Source organism: Podarcis gaigeae (genome assembly GCF_964106915.1).
Source record: "Podarcis gaigeae genome assembly, chromosome: 3".
Classification (NCBI taxonomy): Eukaryota; Metazoa; Chordata; class Lepidosauria; order Squamata; family Lacertidae; genus Podarcis; species Podarcis gaigeae.
In genome coordinates, this window is record NC_139680.1 from 33,194,014 (window position 1) to 33,218,250 (window position 24,237).

A 24,237-nucleotide genomic window follows, 5' to 3' on the forward strand; every position below is an offset into this window, starting at 1 on the left:
TGTGAGTATTACTATCTATCAGCAGAGGAGCCAGGGCTGGAAGTGTAAAATTAAGTGAACACCCAAGTATAATCTTGTTTGTTTTTTAAATTGCTGTAATTAGGTAATGCATGCACATATGAAAAATTCCTAGCCTCCATACTCATAAAGGATAATAATGGACAGGTGCGTGAGACAGCCATACATTTCTCTGCACGAGGGAATTGCTAAAAGCCATCATAGACCATGCCAGGACATGTGCTGCTCATTAAAAATAATGCACGTGACTGAAGAAGGAATGGAAAGATTTCTGATTTAGACAACGCCTGTCACACCTTCTCATTGAAGAGGCTTCACTTACAGAAACTGTTGTGATTCCATTAGACCATATTCAGTCTAAAATGAAATAAATTATGCAAAAGTCAGGTTGACATATTAAATGCTTTAGATGCAAGTTTTGCCAATTTGGTGTGCACCTTTGCATTTTGACGTATTACCTCACTTCCACAACCCACCTTTAGCCTTATTAGTGACTATACCTCATTCATGAGGAAATAAGAGTGCATTTCAATTGTTCAAAGCCAAGTGCATACATTTCCTCAGTAACCCTTTAAACATTAACTGTAAGTTAGGCCTGCTTGATCATTGCCATAATGCAGACTGGGGTTGTGGGTGGAGCTGAGCAAACTTTGGCCTGCCTCAAGTCAGATAGCCTACTGATAAACAAGAAGATCTGAACAGAATAAATTTCAGACCCTTCATTCACACTCTTAGCTATTATTTCACAGCAGTGGTGGCTTCTTCCTCCATCTAGCACAGGGGTCCCCAACCGGAACCGGAAGGGGCCCACGGAGACTGTTTAACCAGCCCACGAGCCGCCCCCAAACCGAGCCACCTGCTTGGTGAGTCCCCGCGTGCTGCACTAAACCGGCGTGGCGCAACGTAGTGCCTCTCTTCCGTGGCTCTGGAAATCGCTTCTGCACATGCCCAGATGCCGGAAATTGCGGCTGCGCAAGTCTGTGGCACTGGAAATTGCTTCTGCGCAGGCGCGATTTTTGGCATCTGGCCATGCGCAGAAGAGATTTCCAGTTCCACAGACGCACAGATGCGATTTCCGGCATCGCGCTGCGCCAGCCCAGCCCACGGAGGATCTCCGCAGGAGTGATCTGGCCTATGCCCGGTAAGCCTTGCCGACCCCTGATCTAGTAGAAGGACTTTCTCCTTCATATCTTCACATTCACTAAACACAACGGGAAAGATCCAGCTAATCCGTTCTCTAGAAAATATTTTTATGTACAGGATTCACCTAATGAGCCCCATCAACAGAAGCCCTGTGCAAGGACTTCCACTTGAACAATGGGGCTTTCCCCCTCCTCTCCCCCCAAATTGGCGGGGACGTCCGTGGTGGAGGCAGAATAATCCCTAGAAAAACACAGGGGTAGAGAAGAGAGGGGAATGTTCCATTTGGCAAGCTCAAATGCTTGCTCAGAGAGAATAACTGGAAGAGCGTGATAAAGAATTCCATCCATATAATCCATCCACGTTGCCTTGGAAGCAGAGTTGAATGGGAAGCACATTCCAGCCTCTATTACCTGCTTGGAAACTAAGGGCCACTGGGAGGCTGCATCCATAGCCTTGTAGAAATAACACTGCAGCAAGTGCAAGGCCAACCTGGCCCCATCCATCCAGCAGAGAAAGGAGCAGCTTCTCCCTCCCTGCCTGTTGCTCTGGGGCTGCAGAACCAAAGGAAGACTATGCCCTAAGGTAAAGGTAAAGGGACCCGACTCTGGGGTTGCGGTGCTCATCTCGCTTTATTGGCCAAGGGAGCCGGCGTACAGCTTCCAGGTCATGTGGCCAGCATGACCAAGCCGCTTGTGGTGAACCAGAGCAGTGCATGGAAATGCCGTTTGCCTTCCCGCCGGAGCGGTACCTATTTATCTACTTGCACTTTGACGTGCTTTCAAACTGCTAGGTTGGCAGGAGCTGGGACTGAGCAACAGGAGCTCACCCCGTCGCAGGGATTCGAACCGCCGACCTTCTGATCGGCAAGTCCTAGGCTCTGTGGTTTAACCCACATCGCCACCCACGTCCCATGCTCTAGCAAAGCTATATAGGCCAAAGGACTAAGGACTGATGCTACTGCTGCACTCTCTCTCTCTCTCTCTCTCTCTCTCTCTCTCTCTCTCTCTGTGTGTGTGTGTAAAGAAACAGTTTTGGCTTTGTTTTTGTATTATTACAACCTGCTGTTTGTACTGTAATTCACATTGAAAATCATTTGATTGATTGGCGAGGTATATTTACTCAGAGTAAGTAAATAAGTAATGAAAAATCTTATCAACAAAGCCCTCTCAAAATTCTAACCCCCAGTTTAGATCTCTCACCAACTGTTCACACATACAGCAACATAAGGGATGGAAGATGGTGACAAAGTAAGTTTGCTTAAGATGGTAGTAAAGAAATCTCAGCACTATCCAAATTCAGATTTTTGCCCTGATGGGCACAGTATTTTATCACTGTGAAGTTAAAAAGCCACTTGGACAATTAGGCAATGACTGCCTTGAAAAGGAAATATAGCACAGCTTTCCCATGCTAAGAAAAATGGAGTCATGCAATCAAAGAGCTGAATGAACTTTTTTTTTTAAGTAATACTGGAACTGAAGGAATGTAACCACCAGGATTTATTCCTTCTAAGCCTTGTCCCCAGCTAGGGATGAATGAATAAATTAACATTTGTGGAGAAGTAAAATTAATTAATAACTTCCAACAGGTATTGGCAGATGAAAATGATGGATTTTTCGGAGCTGGCCAATCTGACCAGAAGAGACCGCGACCAGAAGGAGGAGTACCAGGAAGAATGGACGAAATTTAAAGACTATTTAGTTAAATATGTTAAGTTAAATTAATTGGAGATGTTTACAAAAAACAGATAGGCTTAGGATTGAAATAGGTAATATGATGAATTAATATGTTTAATGCGGAATTTGAAAGAAAGAAAGATCTTAAGTGATTAAGTTAATTTTATAAGAATATTGGTTTTGGAAAACCGTTAGAATGATATCGACAACCAGGGGGATACGAGGAAGTCATTTAACAATGTTACTAAGTTTGGTTTAAATATGGTTGAGATTTATGTTTGTTTATTTGTTTGTTAAAAAATTTCTTTGGAAAATCAATTTTTTTTTTGGAAAAAACAACTTCCAACAGGTATCTGAGCTATACAGCTACTGCGCTTTAAGAAAAGGGGATGTCTCAGAATGTTCTCCATCTGAAGTGAAGTGGGCATCTTCCCAAAATTCCACAATGCAGCACCAGAAGGAAAGAGCTGCCACTTTGGCAAGGCAATGCACCCTAATCCCTCTTCAAAGTACTAAATGAACCTAGCTTAATAAGATCTGAAAGAATCAGAGGCATGGCACAGGCCACCCTAATATAATATTTTGCTTGTGCTTAAGCCTAAGAAACATTAGAATGAAACGGCCTGCACAATTATTAATAAAATTGCAGACACCTTAGCATTCTGAAATGTGGCATGATCCAACCGAAGTTAAACATGCGTAGTGATTGCTGGCTTATGCTCCATTTCTTTAAGTGTAAATATATAAAGTGATTTAGTGCTAAGATCCACTATGGAAAAGTATGCCTGTAGAGTAAATTAAAGACATTTGACTCAACCTGGAAGCTTAGTTCCCTTTCTCAGTCTGAAAATCCTTAGTATTGAGGGCTCCATTGTAGCCAAGACATGTAGGGTCCTCACAAAATGTCTCTATTCAATAAAATGAGGCTTACCACATTCCTTCCTTCTCCCCCCTCTTAGTAGAGCTTTTATTTTCCCTTCAAAAGATAAGGCAATGGTGAGCTATTCTTTAGAAAATGGCAAGCAGAAACTAGAATTGCAAAAAAATAAAATAAAAAATCTTTTGTCTTCCTTTCAAACGTATCTCATAGCAATCCAAGGCTTGACACTTAGTAATGTTTTGTTTCTTTCTGATTTGTAGCTGGAGGCAGTCAACAAGTTGTGGCAGATGTTGGCATCACCGCTTCTCCTATCCTCAAGGAATGTACTCAAGTTAGATCCTGATCGCCTGCAACATGTTTGAACATCACTATGGTACGGCGTGTGCCAGCATTTGTCCTGCAGCCTGGCATGAAACAGAAGTTCCAAACCAAAGCTCCGCTGCGTACGGCTGGTTTGCCTTGAAGGAGGGTTCAGACTTTTGAAAACTTTCCCCACCTAGAATTCTTTTCCTGTTCTTCTGCCACATTTGTAAACATCTGGCAGCTCACATGGCTGTGTCTGCTGCATGAAATCATCTGCAGGGCTAAATTTCTGCTTCTGCATGTGGCCTTTTGTTGGCTTCTCTTCCTGTTCTTTGCAGGGAGGGCTACTGTTCCACACCTCTCCATACCGCTAAAGCTTTTAAATAGCCCATTCAAGTCAAAGGAAGCCTTCCCAGCACTTTCAAAAGGCACTGAATTGGGCTCTTAACATTCCCTTTCTAATGTAATAGTAAACCTATCCTAGCATCTGTTCACAGATGCAGCCAGTAAATATCTTTACCATTTATTTCCCCTTCTGGGTAATAATTCCCAACCTTTTCAATATCCTTCCTATAATGTTGTGCCAAGAACAGTACACAATAGTCCAGGTGCGCTCTTCACTAATGTCTCTGCTATAGGAACGATTTTCCTATGCACACCTCCTCCCCAAGTTTCTGTCCTCCTGGCTGCTACCAGATAATCCAATTTATTGGCATTCATCAGATTGTATGAAATGAGTGAGCAGTAGGAAAATAAAGTGGGGAAATGCATGTTGATTGAACAAGACAAAGGACCCTTTAATAATTACATCTCACATATGCACCTTTGCAATGTACACAAAACATCTTGACCTCTGCTGCACAAGGACTCCTTAGTGCCCATGCACAATTTAAATGAAGTCTAAATATGCATTTGCTTGCGTTGTGCCCTCCCTAGCCTTGCCTCTCCCCATCTCTTCCCTCTCTCTGCTGGTTTATGTCTCTCACTGTGACCTTCTCACTCACCTTCTGATGTGTTTGCCCTGCCTTAATGTAGGTTCTAGGCATGGCTGTTTGAGATCCATATGAATCTCCATCACAAGGCAACTGCTCAGTTACCTGGGGTGGTGAAATGAGCATGAGCTAACACAAGAGGGAGACAGCACTTAGAAAGCAAGTACAGATTATTTATTCATATGTGCAGTTAGTGGAAAGAAAGCAACAAAAAACAAAGAAACACTTTCCCAGATCTTCTTGAGAAGCATATGTCATGAAGACCCCAAAAAGATATTCAGAGAGCTGTTCTTGTTGTACAATGTTGTTGAAGAATTACATAATAAAGAGCCATTATTTTATTAGTCAATAATCCTTATAACATGTGAACAACAAAAAACACTCGTAGGTCTTTAAACAGCTGAGAAGCCTCTCCATCTTTGTCCTTTTCTCTCATTCTCACACTACTTTTTCGAATTCCACTCCCAAAGCAAACCTCTCTGATTCACTGACTTGGAATGCTGCTGTCTATTACATGCAGCTTCCTCCCCAACACACCAAAAAGGCAAAGTAATGCATTATACATGAAAACAAGGAGGGGCTGAAAGATCTGTCTCTGGCGCCTATTGTCTGGGAACCAGAGGCCTAACACATTTACACATGGATATTCTAGGGCTGCAAATTCTAACAGCACCACTGTGTCCCACTATCCCAGAGATAGATCTCAATGCCCCTAATTACTATGACACTTGTTCCAGTTGGCTGCCACATCTTGTAGCTCCTTTGAAGAAGGAAAACCAGCCAAGAACTACAGAACTCGGGGACTTGGAGTTCATCACATGTCACACAGGGTAAGACACCTCTCTCAGTCTCTCAAAGTATAGCTAGAGTTTACTGTACAATCACTCTCCCTGCTTCACTCCCTGGTTCTAACACAGGGATCAGCAATCTTTTTCAGCCATGGGCCAGTCCACCGTCCCTCAGACCATGTGGTGGGCCGGACTATATTTTGAAAAAAATAATGAACCAATTCCTATGCCCCACAAATAACCCAGAGATGCATTTTAAATAAAGGGACACATTGATTGATTGAGAAGGCATAAACATCCCCAAGCAACCTCAACTGTTTTCCTCGTGGTGACTTCCCATTGTTGGCAACCCAGTTCCAACATTGCTGGGTCCAACGTATATTTCATTTAATACTTATGTAACCCAAATGTAGCTGTTTTTCATAGTCTATACAGTGGTACCTCAGGTTAAGTATTTAATTCATTCCGGAGGTCCATTCTTAACCTGAAACTGTTCTTAACCTGAAGCACCACTTTAGCTAATGCTGCTGCCGCACCGCAGGAGCACAATTTCTGTTCTTATCCTGAAGCAAAGTTCTTAACCTGAAGCACTATTTCTGGGTTAGCGGAGTCTGTAACCTGAAGTGTATGTAACCTGAAGCATATGTAACCTGAGGTACCACTGTAGTTCAAATCCATCTATAATTAAGTGTCCTGTTTCTGGAGCAGCAGAGTATGAAAGTCTTGCAGTTCTCCAAACCATTATGTTCCACTGCCGTGTTTACAAGAGGCAGACAGGAAGTAACATAGGCATCAACACAAGCTGACACCTTTAACCTATCCTGCTCCTTCTACACATGATAGCAACATAAAGCACATACTCATTCAGTTCCTCATGCTGGGCAGGCTACCAGTATCTTAAAATTTCTCTCTTCTGGGAACATGATCTCTGTTAGATCCTGTCATCTGATGAGGAAACAGCAACTAAGTTCAGCGCTGCAAGGGAATGTTCTTTTCCCATAAGCTGTGTGTTATTCCTGTCTCTCTCATATATATAGAAAGAGAGAGCGCATCTCTAGATCAGGAGCGGCAAGGAACTTTCCAGGGCACATATGCCTCATTGTACCCAACTATGGACCATACGCTCAGTCTGTTTTCTGGATTCCAAGATTTCAGCAGATATTTAACAAGCATTTTCAAGCATATCTTCAAAGGGCAGAAAGTTTTTAAAAATAAAAACTGAGTTTTTCGAGAAATAAACTTCTGTGTCCAATTCCATATTATGTTGTTGTTTTCCTGCAGTCCCTACAGAAACGAAATCTTGTATCTATTCCCTGGCTATTGTAAAGCTACATGAGTGCTCTTTTTGACAGCAGTTTGGACAACTATATCAAGGCCCAGGAAGTCTGATTTCCCAGGCAGTCTGAGCCGCCAATGCTTGAGAAGCTGACCATCCCTGGTTTAGAAGGAACAGCATCGTCCAATCAGCTGTGAAGCAAGCAGTCAAAAAACTGTAGGATTCCAACCAACAGAAAGCAGCAGGGCATATTGTAAGAGATAGGGCCCTTGATACATACGGTCTTTTTACTCAGGTTATTTCCATAAGCACTCTTTACAAAATCTAAACAAGTGTGTGCTTACCTGTATTTATGAATGATGGCATTAAATAATTTCCCATCTCGCCAGCAGGTAGTGAAATTTTCACAACGAATACCAGCATAACCCTCAGTTGTCTGCTGTGTCCACAGGAGCAATCTCTCTTTAGCAGACATGTCCTCTGACTCTCCAGTAACATGGATGTCAGAAATCTGTATCAAAATAAAATAAAAACAGCCAAATTAAAATAGATTAAGAATGTCATCAAATATCAGTAGCGCCTCAAACCCTCCCCCACCCCATCTCATTATGGTCCATCATTATTATGGGGTGGGGTGGGGGGTAGGGAGCTTAATCACAGCCCTGGCTCTTTTGGGCATAGTCCCAAAGTGGCACGGATAACTTGGCATGAATCCCAGCTCCACTAATTCAAGCATGTCCCTGGGTGGCCTCTCCCATCACGAGTGCACGGAACCGAGTCTGACGCCTCCACACAGGAAGTACAGGACATTACAGAGTGGTGGGGGGCACAATAAAATCCTTCTCCAAGGATCCTAAATTTAAAAGAGGGCAATGAAGAGAAACGGAACAGCATAATAGCAAACAATGGATGGCCAACTGAAGAAGATAACAAGGGACGCACTCAGCAAGGGATCCTGTATGAGGCAATGGGAGTAGAAATAGTGACAACTTCATCAATAAGGGAAAAGGAAATGGCTGATCAAGCTTAGGTAGCAATTTTCTGGAAGTCTTCTGTTTAAGAAACTAGAATCGGCCAGTGCCACCATCAAGGTTTCACTGAACCTTCAGAGGGCAGCTGGAAAAATCCCATTAATTTATAGATGGCTGGAACTCTGGAACCAGTGATACTCAGATGCACAGCTGAGTGCAAATAATGCACGTGGGGATTGCTTGTTTGAAAATGAAAGCACATCAAAGTATTTCAGTAAGTGGAAGGCCAACAGATGGGGGGGTAGCATAAGCACCTTCTCTCTGATGCGTTGTCTTTACAAATGCATAGAAAATTTAAATTAGATGGCTGCTTGTTCATGAGAAATGCCTTCCCCCACTCCCTGCTTCCCCTCACAAATTGCATTTGGAAGTGCACAGTACACAGAAGAACTGTCAGGAACAGCACATTTGGACCTGGCTGTAGGTCTGGAAGCCAGTTTTTCACACTCCTAGCAAGGCCCCATTCAAAGGAAGACAGCTATGCAGACTGCAAGGCCTATGCTGGTCTAATGCCTGTCCCTGTCAGCCACGTGAACCACTGGAAACTGAAACATCAATCCCAACTCCCCAAATTAGAGGCGTGTCAACATGATCTCTCTCCCTTAAGAAGCTACTTTGTTCTGGTACATTTAAGGGCAATTACGCCAAGTATCTTTCCTAGTCATCTCAGTTTCTATGCAAGACAAAATATCCAGACCCATCATACACAGCAAATAAAACATGCGCCATGTTATTTGGGAGAGTTTATTAAAATGCTGGTGTCAACCAGAAGGGCCAGGTGTGCATTTTGGTGGGGAGGAGAATCACCCTAAATTTTCTTCTGTTAATTTTTCTTTATTTTCTTTAAATTATGCTTCCCTCCCCTGCACCCCACTTAAAATGTTATGGACTATTTCAAGCATGGAAGGAAGTGCAGAGTAATTTTTACAGCACAGGAGATTCCAAGTGGACTCTAGACCTTTCGCCCACAGTTTCAACAACTGTGTATATCGGAAACAGCACTTCAGATTCCATTTCCCATAAGTGACTATTTGCAGGCAGCAGAACAATCTCCAAGTGTCAGTTATATCCATGATGACTCATGTAAATGGCATGTACCAGCTAGGATACAAAACCAAGAACAAAGTCCTATTTTAAACTGCAGTTGCTAAATGCTCTTGTTTTCAGCTCAACTGAAGATCTGAAATGAGTATGTGAGTTACAATTGTTCTCACTTATATACCAACATATCGCAAAACACCATTTGCAGAAATATTCATATAGTCAAGAAAATGATTTAAAAATAAAATAAATTCCTGGTTTAATGAATAAACTAAGGGGTATTTTTTTTTATTTGACAACTCTAGAGCCCCAACCTTCCTTCAAGCTCCTATCTCCACAGTTTTAGCAACATACAGAGAAGAAAATCGGATAAATGTAAATGGCCCACCAGAAATTCTGTGTGGTGTTAGGGTCTCAGACTGGGCGACTATGAAGGCAGGCTCAGACATTTTATTCCCTGATACCATCAAGGCACTTTGCAGGCAGAGGAAAATGCCAGCCTAATCTCTGCTTCCCTAAAGTGCCACCTCTGCAGATGGCGAGCAGGATCAGATGACATGAGGCATCAATAAGCTCCCACCTGGCCTCAAATTATAGCTGTTGTCTCTAGCCTGGCTCCTCAGCAATTTGTCTGAACAACTTATCACTCAGTGCAGCTTGAGATGCTACAGAGTGCCTAGGAGCATTGCCTGATTCTGTCTGACAACCTTACAATGTGGCTCAAATGAAAGTGGAAGACAGGGAGTGGTGTGAATAATGAAATATCATGAATTAGAAATGCTGTTTTAGAAACTTTCAGGATCAGAAAACCAAATTTCAAAGAATTACTTGTTTATATTAATGGGCCCATTTAAGATAAAAACGATAATTTCAAAAGCTAGATGCACATCACTACAGTTAGAAAAAGAAAATAACTATTGTTAACTCATTAAAACCAATAATTGCTATTCATAGCTTTAAAGCAGGTACCGTATTTTTCGCCATATAGGACGCACTTTTCCCCCTCCAAAAATGAAGGGGAAATGTGTGTGTGTCCTATGGGGCGAATGCAGGCTTTCGCTGAAGCCTGGAGAGCGAGAGGGGTTGGTGCGCACCGACCCCTCTCGCTCTCCAGGCTTCATGAAGCTCTACGCAAGCCTTGGGAGCCCGCAGGAGTTCCTGTTGGGCTCCCTAGGCTTGCGGATAGCAGCCTGCATCTCGAAGCCTGGGGCGCACTGCACAGCGCGCCCTGGGCTTCGGTTCCCTGACCTGGTTTGGAGGCTGGCGGTGGGGGGAAAAACTAGGTGCGTCCTATGGGTCGGTGCACCCTATGGGGCGAAAAATACGGTAATCCCTTGCAACTCACTAATTAGTAATTATCACATAGAGATTCAATAATCAGCATAAGTTCATTCTCTTTATATAGAATTGAAGTGAAAAGATTATTGAAAAGAACCAAAAAGTATACAGCAAAATCATTATTTCTCAAACTTTAGGGCTGCAATCCTATATACACTGATCCAGCAGCCATTCCTATTGAACACAAAGGAATTTAACCTCTGAGTAAATAAATATGCATAGGATCGTGCTGCAGGATCAGGACCTCTTCTAATTCCCATTAAATTCAATGAACATGACATTTCCCATTGAAACCAAAAGTGAAACATTTTATTACCTGTGTGGCTACAGATTTATTAATGGGCCCTTAGCCTGCAAAAGTGGACACAGATTTGCATATGACACAAAGCACATGGACATGTTATGCAAATCCATGTCCACTTTTGAGAGTTGGCAGGAGGGCCCAATCCTCAAGACAGTGGAGTGAGCCCTAAAAATCCTGAGGAAACCTGCTTCTGGGTTGCGCGCGTGCACACCCCACCCCCCCCTTTTCTACACAAAGACCTCAGGGGAAACATTTCTACCCCAGTCTTCTTCCTGACACCTGAGAATTTCTTTTCTCTTCTTGCTGGACGAAGAAACATGTAACCCTGTGAAGCCCAAACAGCCAGACACAGGTTTTCTACCTCAGTGAGACAACAGAGCAGATGCAAAATGGGGGAAGACCCACACTACACCAGGTTGAGGGAAGCCATGACCCTTTCCCTTCTCCATCTTATTTATTTGCGCTAGGCTCCAGGCCAAGCTTGGAGGTGTTGTGGAGAAGAGAAAAAATGGGGATGTCTTTTTTGCTTCCTTTCTGATCCCTGACACCAGAACAAAATTCACAGTGGAAGGGAAAGGAGGGAAGCAAATCTGTCCATCAAGGATTTAACAGACATTGGTCAGTCATACTATAACCTTTTTTAAAAAATAATAATAATAAAGTCCCTACTTTTGGTCTGATGAATAGTACTGCCTGAGCTAAATCCCTCCCCTCTCCAACTCCTTAAATTCAAAAGTAATAATAAAATTGTAAATTAATTCTGCTGTTGGTGTGATCCTTTTTTCTTTCTTTTTTGCCTCATTCTTTATTCATTCAGATTACCAGACGCCTAATGTACTCAGCAGCTTGGCCTAACAGCAAATTGAAAAAGAAACCAGCTTGTCTGTAATAGTATAATGCCTTATAAGCTACTTCAAGTAATCAGACTTTTCACATGGAAAGCTAGAGTGCATGTGACTATATGTGTGATCATGAGGCTAGCGCATACAACCCAAAGATTTGTGTGAAAGGCTCTCTTCAGAAGTACCACATCTTACACCTTATATCAACAGCAACAATCAGCCAATTTTATACTCTGCCCTGGATTATGTATTCTGAGGCAGGAGGGCAAACAGAGACACCCTTTCCACATTTGCAATAAAGTGCTGTGTATGCTGATAACAGAAGCTGATGTGATTGTACAATCACTCAGAGATAGTCTGAATATAGGTTAAGCCGGGCAATAAATGTATGAGAACCAACCTGGATGTTATAAAAGAGGCACTGGTTGCTACTGCAAACCCTAGCTAGAATTTGAGCCAGGGTTCAGCTCCAACTGGAACCTGCTGACAATGCTAATGGTTCATGCCTGGTGAAGCTCTGCATGCTTCTGATCAATGTACAGTGGTACCTCAAGTTACAAACGCCTCAGGTTACTAACGCTTCAGGTTACAAACTCCGCTAACCTGGAAGAGTTACCTCGAACTGAGAACTTTGCCCCAGGATGAGAACAAAAATCGTGTGCCAGCGGCGCAGCGGCAGCAAGAGGCACCATTAGCAAAAGCACGCATCTAGTTAAGAACAGTTTCAGGTTAAGAACGGACCTCCGGAACAAATTAAATTCGTAACTAGAGGTACCACTGTACACAATGCATTCCCCTTGCCACTTCACACAAAATACTAAGCCATGGCTAACTAAACTATAGCTTATTAAACCATGGCTTAGTGTTATGTATAAACTCTTCCCACTGGCTTAACTATGGCTTGTTTACTGCCAACAAACCATGATTTGAAGCCATGGTTTGTTGCTGGCTTATTATCCTTGGGTTGTTTTAACTATGGCTTGGTGTTATATGCAAACCCAACACCCTTTCTTCACTACGGTACCGAACAGTCAACAAACTTACAAAGGCATGAGACAAAAGGAGCTGGGAAACTAAACAAACTTCAGAGAAACAAGCCATGATTTGTGTAATCATTTGTGGGACTACTTGGAATAATTTAAGATTTGCTAAACAAATCACAACTTATGTGTGAACCAGACCACTGAATTATTATGGCCCGGTCACAAATGCCTGGGACTAAGAGGTAGAGTTTTCTATATCGGAGGACTCGGGACAGCTGCAAATTGAGCAGTTCTTCTATTTAATAAATAAATAAAACAAGATCATGTTTGCTAAGATCAGCTCTCCTACAAAAACAATAAGACAAAAGCCCTTTAAAAGAGCGGAAACACCCAGCACTCATGGATAAGTGGGTCCATGAGCTTTCAGCAAAGAAAGAGTCGGAGCTGCAAAAAAGCTTGGAACTTGAATGGGAGCAAACAGTGGAACTGAGGCAGGAGGCCCAAAAGCCATGAACTCCACCACTGTGTCCACACATTCCCAAACTCACTGCCATCTTGTCCCTACCCCTCCTAGTATGTGGCACCAACACCACATTTGGGAGGCTATTGCTGTGGTTCCGCCCCACTGGGTGAGCGGCTCTTGCCAAGGGCAGGGTGGATTCAAGAAAGAAAACAGCACCAGCAGTGGGCTAAGGTGCCAGAATCTAAGGATGAAGGTGTAAGAGAATGAAGGAATCAGAGTTAGGGAAGGAGGAGAAAAGGAGCTGAAAATGAAAAGTGTCAAGGGGGGAAAGGGGGCAAGCTGGGGGTGGGTGGGACACATCCATGACCTTGGTAAAGGAAAAGTTATACAGTATGAGCAAGGGAGAAATTGATATCCAAGTGAAATTTGGAGAAGTAAGGAATGGATCATGGATCAAAAATCCAAGGCAACATGGAGGCCAAAGAGTAATACAGGTGTAGACAGAGGATTTCACAAACCAAACTGAATGAACCAGACACCTTATGTGGCTAAACATCTCTCATTTTAAATTAAGAAAGATTTATGCCTTTATGAATACATAGGTCCTAGTGATTTTGAAAAACAAAACAGAAAATAATAATTATTAATAATGGGTTTAGGTAGATCGTAGCTTACAAAAAAATAATGTATACATCAGTGTGTACCTTAACCAGCAACAGAGACAGCTTGTTTCTCAGTTCAAGAACTGGGGGAATTTCACTCATTCAAATCATATACTGTACAATTGAATGGTTGCATGTTGTATCCTTAACACAGTGTTCCATGTGGAAGCAAGAAGTGAAATAATGTAAAAAGTGGCAAGTTCCCACCTTAGATATCTGAGCCATGCATTGAATGTAGCTCTTAGATCCCGCCTACTTACGATAGCAAGCCCTGCCCATTATCACTATCGCTAGGGCTAGCTTTATGGAAATGATGACAGCAACATATGTCTGCGGATACACACTAGAGAATGGCCATATGTTGGAACTTATTTGGCGCCTTACTCAAAATGTTATATCCAGTAGACAAACTGGATGGCAAAAATTAACTGAAACACATGCTAGGTACAATGGGTACAAACATTTTAAAATTAACTCTTCTGAAAAATCATTCATTTGGGGGGGTCTGTGTTTTTTATTTTAATTTATAAAGTTATTTTTCAATGCAAGAACAGCTAACCTCAAAACCAACAGGAGTTCAGCAGCAGTTATTGAAGTAGTTATGAAATACCCAGCATGCAAAAATCAAATATTGCTCAAGGATTTTAATATTTATTTATTTTTTTGAAAACTATATACTATTCTAGCGCTACAGTATATTTACCTTGCTCCTGTTTGGTAAAATGCTATGAGCTTCATTTTCCTGGGAAAGAGGCAGAGACACGGATTTCGGAAATCCTTGCTGCAGGTGGGTTTGATTTTGAAGTTTAGCCGGATGCCAGTTATAACTGTTTTCCCATTTGGGGGAATCATCAGCGATTCCAGAAAGAGCCTTGGATAGTGCATTTTCTTCACACTGGTTGTTTAGCACACAATTTGAGCCAGATTCCTTTTCAAAATGTACTCCCCTGTTTTTCTGGAATGTGAATTCTCCTTGGATCCCGTTGTGAGAAGATTGCTTGTCCTGTGTGCTGCAACTGGGCTTGCGTTTTTTGGGACACTTTTCCAGATCTTCAGTTAACAGTCTCTCTTTTTCTTCAGACTTACTAGCTCTTCTGCCTTTAGCACAAGCACCATTCCCACTGCTTGAATCACAGCTTGCCCCACTCACCAGTTTTGCTTTAACAAGATCAGTGTTAACATCAGTACTCACAATCAGATCAGTTCTGTCCAGCAGAGCCTTCTGTATAACGGACTCATGAATTGCCAGCTCCCCGGGATGAGTTGCTGTTGCTGTCTCTTTAGAACAATTTGCTTTGAATTGAATTTTCCCCTCACTTTCCTTATTCTTCTCTGGCTCTCTCTCATCTTCAGCTTGTTTCCTTCTTGATTTCCTCCTGAAGTATTTTCTTCCTGGGGAATGTTTTGCAGGACTTAAGGGAGCTCTGGCTGGATCCAAGCACTGTTCGTCTTTGTCAGCCCTCACACATCCACAGACATTCCCCATTTGGCTCAGAGTGTATCAAAGCCACACAGACTCTGTAATTTTACTAAGTTTACATGAGCAGAAATCATTTTCAGATTGAGCTAAAACCTCCAGCTTATATCCCTAATATCTTTCAGGCTGAACTCCCGGTCCTCAGGACGTAGCCATTTTGCTTATGAGAAATGCATACGCAATAAATGTTGTGGCATTGTGCCCAGGCTGGGCCTGTGTCTGATTAGACACTGAGGCTTATTTCTGGACACCAATCCTCTTAAGCAAACATCACTGCCTCAGCATTAAACTGTAATGCCGATGGCCTTTTTGCACCAATGACATAGCATCTATCAGAAACAGAAAAGCCTCGTTCAGATGTGACTTTATATGCCTGACAACTGAAAGAGAAAGTAATACAATAAAACAAAGCCCTAAACCAGCACTACAGATACAGAGCCAACACCAACAAGGCAAGAAATATGTTCCTTTCGAAGTCAGTTTTTAAAAATCTGGTTACGAATAATACACAGGAAAATATAAGATTACTCTTTCCAGGTCAATGCTCCAGACTAACTACTAAGAAAATACCAGAAATTAATAGACTTAAACATTTGACCATGGTCCAAGCACCTGCAAGTGAGAGCAACATGTCCCATAAATTGATATTTAGCTGGAGATCTTTGAATAGCAGGAAGAGTGAAGAAAACTAAAACACAGTGGGTGAATTTATGTAGAAAGCTATGAATAAAATTCTTGCAAACTGGGGATTACTTGGTACTGGGGTATAATCTTATAAGCTTCTTTGGTTTCAGCAGGAAAGTTTTTGTTTTCTCTCCTCCAACGAGTCTATATATTTATATTTTTTTACAATTCTACCTAGAATTACAAAGCAACCCCAACCATGCCTACTCAGAAGTAAGATCTACTGAATTCATTGGGGCTTTCTCTGAGATGAGTGGGGTCAGAACCGCAGCCTTAATTATCGGCAGCAGGAATTAAGATGTGCCACACATTGTTGCAGCAAACAAGTCCCTACAGTGGTACCTCAGGTTAAGTATTTAATTCGTTCTGGAGGTCCGTACTTAACCTGAAACTGTTCTTAACCTGAAGCACCACTTTAGCTAATGGGGCCTCCTGCTGCTGCCACGCCGCCGGAGCACAATTTCTGTTCTCATCCTGAAGCAAAGCTCTTAACCTGAAGCACTATTTCTGGGTTAGCGGAGTCTTTAACCTGAAGCGTATGTAACCTGAAGCATATGTAACCCGAGGTAACACTGTATATGGAATACCATGTGAATCCTGAGTGGCCATTGCTAGCCATCTGATTTGGGGCTTACACCACAAAGTCCTCCTCTTTGGACTGAACAGTGGTGTTCCAAACCACAAGCTGTGCTCGCTGTGGATTTTTGGGTCAATTTAATTTGCCACAGATAGAGGCAGGAAAAGCTAGAGGTAGCAATGTGGCATTGGCCACAGTACCTTTAGGTCAGGTATGAGGTACCTTTAGTCGTCCAGCTGTTGCTGAAGTAAAACTCCCACCATCTCTGGCCATTGGTCATCTTGCCGGAGCTGATAGCACTTGTAGCTCAGTAACTTCTGCAGAGTCAAAGGTTTCCACAGCTCCTTAGGGCAAACAAACATGGTACCCCAGGTGCTACTTAAAGTTTGCTGCATGACTGCTTCCTTCCTGTGGTGAGCCAATCATGGCCAGGCACTCAGTGCCAGGTGTAACTCTCACTTGCCCCATGTCTTGCCTTATAACTTAAGTGTGTTCTCTGAGCAAGTCTCTCTCCATGCTACCAGTATTTTGTACCGGGAAATGCGATTTCCCACTATCATGTAAGGAAGAAGGCTTCCAAGTTTCACCATCACCTAGCCTGTGTCATTTTATCAGTCCACCTCAGGGGAAAAGTGAAGGCCCAGAACAAATGCTGGCTTGAGGCCTTCCTGGGCACGTCGGCTATTCCATCTAAAATCATTAATGCAAGGTGACATCATGATGCAGTAAAGACAAGTCTGCCAGAAACACTCAGTTATCTCCTACGGTGTGCCATTACATCATTTTGCAATCATTCCACAAGGGAAGCGGGAAAAGATTTAATACTATGGCAGGGCCCACACACTACGCACTTTCTTAAGCAGGTAAGCAGAAGAGCTTATTTTTTGCATTTATATCCTACCTTTTTCTCCATGGAGTACGTGGTTCACCCTTCCCCTCCTTAGTTAATCTCTACAATAACCTTGATAGGTTAAGAGGATGTGATTGGCCCAAGGTCACCCAGTGAGCTTCATGAATGAGTGGGAATTTTAACCCTGATCTCCCAGGTCCTGGTCTGATAATACACCACACAGGCTTCCTCTGGCTCACACAGAAATTTGCCATAGTTTTTTATCACAAGCTCCTGCAGCAGCTGAAGTATTGATGGGATGGAGCTGCTTGCCAGGTATGTACTTTCATTACTTTCGTTAACTGCTGCACATGCAGTTAACCCAATCTTAACCTGGCTGTGAAATTCAGCTGAAAAGACCAAGTCTGAACATTTTATCTACAACGAGGGGGCATATCAGACAAAGTAACCAAAATTTATTTTTTTTTAAAAAATGGATATATATATATATATATATATATATATATATATATATATGAGAGAGAGCATGGCCTTTAAAAGCTGTCTTATTAAAAATGACAATCCATGATATATCTAATCGGAACCATGAAGAAAACGGTAACCGTTCACCTCCTATAGCTACAGATTAAATTGCAAACATTAAATAACTCCGTGTTTAGATCTCCGAGAGGATCAGTCATTGACCTCTTGCCTGCCGGTTTTAAATCATGAGCAGATTAAAAGTGGATCCGTGGAGAAAGGTTTCAATGTCTGGAGACAGTCCAGAGGTATGCTTCAGAGGAAGATGTTTCTGCCTAACCACATGCTGCTACACAGCCAGTAGCAGGCCCTAACAAGAGAATAAGCTTTTAAGAGCCTTGCTGCACTCATGGTGTGGTACCCCTTTCCCTGTCTCAACATCTTTGTATTCCCAAGATAAAACAACTCACTTAATGTGCAGAAAAGCCAGCCGGTTCTGCTTTAAGGGATTAATTCCCGCAGCATCAAGCATTTACAGGTGAAAAATGTCTCTCTCCACTGCAGGGGGGCTCCAAGAACATTTTACTGAGATGAAATATTTACATCTCGAGCATGTGGTAGCTTGTACACATGCTCTCTTGGGGAAATAAACAGAAGGGCTACCCTTGAAAAGACACATTGCTTCTCAGAAGCAACTAAATGAAATTTGTAGTGGACTTTGTGCTCAAAAGAAGGTTTGAGTACCCCACATTACAGCATGAACTTAGTTTTGTGATGTTAGTGGTTGTGTGGACAAAGCTACACCTTAACTGTTGTGATGTGGGCCTGGCTCAAAAAACAAAAACCCCTCAATATTTTGTTAGTGACTTCTGCAATAAATAAATAACTGCATAAGTATATTATGGTGATTTGGAAAGGAGGGAAAAAACAGGGCTATGTTTCACCACATACAACTTGAGTAGATAATGGATCAAAATAATGTTTATCCTAATTCACTATTCTGTTGTTATTATTATTATTAATTGCTCTGCAGATGTAGCTTCATCAGCTTAGGACAAATACCTACATACATTAAAAAACAACAACGACCAGTTTTAACTCCATTTTGGTTCATAACAAAATAAGTAAACAAAAGAAAAAATAAAATAAAATGAACATGACAGCCTAAAAAAACCCAAAAAAACTAATTCCAGTTTATATAAATCCAAATGCTTGCTGAAACAAAGGGTGTGGGGGTTGTTTGTTATGTTTTTGTCACCTCACAGGTTTTTGCCACAAAAACTGAGGGAGCCAAATGGGCCTTGCCTCCCTTCAGAAGAGATCCTATAGCCTAGGACAGCTTTCTCCAGTCCTGCAGATGCCCTGTAGATGCCTTGAACTAAAACTCCCATCAGCCCCAGCCTGCATGGCCACATGGTCAAGGATTGTGGGAGTTGTACTTCAAGCATGTGGAGGAGATCAGGTTGGGGAATGCTGAATTTGGATTTAAAACATCAATAATACAAGAGAAGGTTCTAATACTGCAGGGAAAGCAGAAACACAATTCAATCTGTTGTAATTAAATGAGGCTTTCAGATTCTAAAGGTCATTTAGGGTGTGTGACATCCAAAAGTCCATATATACATTATCAGAGAAGCATCATTGAAAGCAAAAGTACTACTTAACTCTCATGCAATATTTGAATGAGCTCATGCATAGTAACACTGTTTCTCAATCATAAGCAACTGTAACTAGGAAGGAGGTACTTTAGTGGCTTTGCTAGCATGCTGAAAACATACACAAGTTGGCTTACTGATAGTAAAATAATTCATAACCTGCTCGTGAGTGAGTGGAATCCAGGTGGGAATTAGAATCATCAATTAAAATCCAAATGGTCCCCAAAAGCAGCAATGATACAGGAACAATCGCTCAGGATAAATTCATGCACTTCATACCGATTTCTGTTCCATAAACCTTTCACTATTTGCACATCTAACTATTCCTGCTTAGATTTTGTAATCAGGAATATATGTAAGTTCTCCAACTAGGTACTGCTTTTGAGATTTCTAAATCGAAGTACAAATAAATGCGAACAGCATAGCTTTAAATTCTCTGCCTATTCTTAAATGGCAGATAACATTTAAAATTCTGCACCACAGTTCCTAACGACATGGTATTTATGTTAAATGGTGGTTAAGAATCACATGGGCCACAGAATTTACAAACAAAATGCAACTCTCAGGCACTGAAGTCGAGAAACAACAATACCAGTGTTGTATACCGTAAGAACCAGAAGGATACATTACAGAAATTCTTTAAGTACAGTCGGTGCCATAATTCTAGTGCCATCTAGCGTGATCAGCCATAACCAACACACTCAACATTTACAAGAAGAAATAACAGCTCTTTTATAAACAACAACTGCTGAGCACACTTGTAATATGCTGTAGAAGGTATTAAAAGTTCAAATAAAGACAGAATAACTAGATGTAAGACAAACTGCTTAAAATAAACTGCATGAAATAAAGCTGGACAGGACTTTATTGGCTTAAGTACAAGAACTCTAGCTGAAAAGGCTTCAGGGTTTTCAAAGAAACACTTCACAGCCATTCAGAAAAATCTTATTTCACTTCCTTATAGGAGATGAGTTGCCAAATTAAACAAACTTTGTAATCAACAGAGTTCAACTTGATAAATACCCAATATTCCAGCACATTCTATTCTTTTTAAAAAAGTTTCTTTCTATTATTGATTTTTAAAAAATATTGTTTGACAAAAAAGCAGTAATAACGCCTCCACTTTCAACTCATAGTGTTCTTCATAGACATTATGCAGTTGGAGGGAAAGGGAGGGGAGGGGGAGAGAGAGGGTAGCGATCTCTCATTCTATTGCATAGAATTTGTGGAGGGTTCTATGTTTTGACAACACAAATAATTTACTGTATATCCTTTCAAGATCACAAGAAGCAGGTACAGGAGAGGGACTTTCTTTGGGGTGTTTCTAGGACGAAGGTGAAACTGTAAAGCTCCCTTGTTATTTTTGTTATTGTTATGTTGTTATATTATATTGTTATTTGTTATATTTATAGTTCTGAAATGTTGCATTTTTCTATGTTGTTATAGTTGCTACTATGTAGTTTTGCTACGTTCTTAGGAAATTCTTTTTGCACTGTTTTATTTTGAAATACCGTATTTTTTCCTAAATTTTTGAAGTTTAAAATAAGGGGTCGTCTTATACACAGATAGTGCATAGTGCATTTTTTTTATTTTGAATCCCAAAAAATAGGGGGCGTCTTATACACGGGGGTGTCTTATACATGGAAAAATACGGTATATTGCTTCCTTTGTCGCAAACTGCTTTAAACATGATTTGTATGGGAAAGCGGCATACAAATAAAATGAATGGCCTATGATAGCAATGTCTTACAGCAAATGCAACTGACCTGTAGAAAGGACACTGTGAACTGAAAACAGATACATTAAATTTTCAAACACATGATGGAAATGACATCCACAATGGGGAAGGGTGCTCCAGAAGGATCTAGGGCAGACATAGGCAAACTTGGCCCTCCAAATTTGGGGGGGGGGACACTACAATTCCCATCATCCCTGACCACTGATCCTGTTAGCTAGGGATCATGGGAGTTGTAGTCCCAAAACATCTCGAGGGCCAAGTTTGCCTATGCCTAGTCTAGCGCAGAGCTTTCCAAATTTTTCATGTTGGTGACACACTTTTTAGACACGCATCATATCATGACACAGTAATTTGGTTACTAGCAAACAGGTGGTTAAACTTACTAACCCCTTTTCAACCCTGGGAGTATTGTGGGGAGCATTCGTGCGACACGCCTGCACACTGCAACCGACACACTAACATGCCGTGACACAGAGTTTGGAAAGCTCTGGTCTCCTAGGGAATAGACCCCACTACTGCCTGTTTCCTCCTAGGGCTTCAAGGTAAGTTACTGAAGGAGACAACAGTAGTAGCACCCACGGAATTGCACCCATTTAAATGCTGCGAGCAACCCCTATCCAATCACATCTGACAAGGGCCGGCAGGGGTGGAGTTTCAAATTGGAAGTGCACTGAAACTGACTAGTCATCTTACCTGAAAGTGCAAAATTATGGTCCATATCAATCCCAAAGTCAATTTGGGATTCCCGTCCGTAATGTCATCGTTCCTAATGTTCACCAGTTTCACCTGTCAGAGAGGAGGAAAAGAACTATAAGAACATAGAATGAGCCTGCTGGATCAGATCTAGGGCCCATCTAGTCCCACAGTCTGTTTTCATAGGGGCCAACCAGATGGAAAACAGGCAAGCAGGACTTGAGTGCAAGAGCACGCTTACTTCCTAAGGTTTCCAGAAACCTTTGCTGTGGAGGCAGAACATAGTTGTTACTGCTAGTAGATAGTTAAACAACTGGAGATGAAAACATTCCTTCTGCCTCTTCTGCCTGATCACAATAAAGAATACTTGCATTCTCAATAACTTTAATAATAAACACAGTGGGCTGCATTTCTAATTTTGGTTTCTCCTCTTGAATGCTTTTCAGGCAAAGCAAAAGATTGCCTCTCTGTGGCTGAGTACAGGAGGAAACACTCTTCTGCCAATTTCGGTTCAAGCTTAGATGGCTAAGAAAGAATGGACAGTCTTCCTAACACAAAAGCATGGGGAAATAGCAAAGAGAAAACATGGAGGATCTTGGATTCTGTCCAGGATCACATCACATTAGGCTTTCCTGGGCTACAGCTACTTCCCCTACTCTATACTGGGAAGTGTATAAAAAAGCCTGTAAGGGAGAGCCTGGCCAATTAAAACAAAAGAAAGCAAATTGCATTAATATTTACATTAGTAGCACCAGCAGCAGCAGTAATCTTTTTATTATCCTAACAGCTCTTCAACTATTCAAAAAGCAGCACACACACTGACTATTTAACAATATTATAGTCCTGCAGTTTTGGAATAAACTTCAGTTGTATTTGCGACTTCTATATCTCCTAATTTATGCAATACTTTCAATGTATTTTGGGAGCCCTATTATAATGCTGCTGTCAAACAATTATTTGCTTATTATGTTGGAATAAGAATACTTTGATTAAAAAGAGGTATGGGGTGCTTATCCTGATAAAAACGTATTTGGGGATATTGTTTAGCAGCCAATTAAACTCAAGCATCCTGTTGTTTTCCGACCTGTTCATATTATTAAAACTACATTTCACAAAAAATATACAGTACTCTACACTTAAAGCAATTAAGAAAGATGGAAAGCCTAATTATAAATCTCCAAGATGTAAAAGAAGTTGTTCTTTTCTAACAAAATGGCATAATATATTTTGCTATGGGGTTTTCTACCTAAAGAAAAGGGGAGGGAGGCTGCAGTACATGAAATGAAGAGAAGAGAAAACCTCAAAGGTCCCTAGAAATTAATAGGTCTATAAAGGTATAGATACGATTTAAGTAAATTTTAAAAAGCCAAATAATTACTTAGCACAAACATATGGGTTCCCGGAAAGAAAACTGAGGCCTCTTCACTCCTCCTCCAGTCCTGCTGCTGCTGTACTGTTATGAGTTAAGGCTCAGGCATCCCCATACTCGGCCCTCAAGATGTTTTGGGACTACAACTCTCATCATCCCTAGCTAACAGGACCAGTGGTCAGAGATGATGGGAATTGTAGTCCCAAAACAGCTGGAGGGCCAAGTTTGGGGATTCTTGAGTTAAGCCATGGTTTGGCTTAGTAGCACATCAAATCCTGGCTTGTGGTTTATCTTGCTCTAGAGAAATCACAAGCTGAAGCCAAAGTTTTCTAGGGTAGGTTTGAGGAACCTTTGGTCCTCCAGATGTTGCTACAACACCCATCATCCATGCCCATGAGCCAAGACTGTTGGGGCTGATGGGAGTTGAAGTTCAGTAACATCTGGAGGGCTACAGGTTCCTCACAACTGTTCTAGGATTCATAGCAGAGTGGCAGCAGCAGAACCAGAGGAAAAAGCACATTTGGAGCAGGTAACCAACAAATTGTGTATCCAATTTTTTGTAGCCAAAATAAGATCAGATGCTAGCTAGGGGTTGATGGATCGCTTATAGCCAGCCTGTCAAGTAATGCATGTATTCATTCATAAATCCATTCTATCCCAATTCTACATTAATAATAATTAATCCGCAGATTTAAAAAAATATTGCATGAAAATTCACTGAAACATTAAATATTATTTTTTTTTCACAAATTACAGATTCATAAAAGTAATTTATTTTTAAATATGTTTTTTAAATTCACATTTTTGGTGCATTTTTTGAGCTGAGAGCCGCAGAATAAAACTTATAGTGAAAATTCAAAGCAAGAACTCCATTCTGATGCACACATTAGTCTGGGAGATGCCAATTAGGTCAGCTCACATTATTTTGCCAATAATGAATTCCTTAAGCCTCCCTAGATGTAGCCCTAACATGTAAGAATGCAGCTGCTTAAATCTTC

General features: G+C 41.4%; 1 protein-coding gene across 38 annotated transcripts in view; it reads right to left on the bottom strand.

The window, feature by feature from the left end:
• Window positions 1-24,237, bottom strand: part of LOC310840285 (dystonin-like) — a 298,340-nt gene that overhangs the window by 178,863 nt on the left and 95,240 nt on the right. For 36 of the 38 annotated variants that reach the window (XM_083729601.1, XM_083729632.1, XM_083729623.1 and 33 more), the window contains 2 exons: window positions 21,871-21,963; window positions 7,418-7,584 (listed from right to left, as the gene is read on the bottom strand). In XM_083729601.1, coding sequence (XP_083585727.1) covers window positions 7,418-7,584; window positions 21,871-21,963 — 260 coding nt within the window. Of the gene's footprint in view, window positions 1-7,417; window positions 7,585-14,440; window positions 15,575-21,870; window positions 21,964-24,237 lie in introns of those variants that run through there. The other 2 variants (XM_083729624.1, XM_083729605.1) reach the window with 1 other exon arrangement.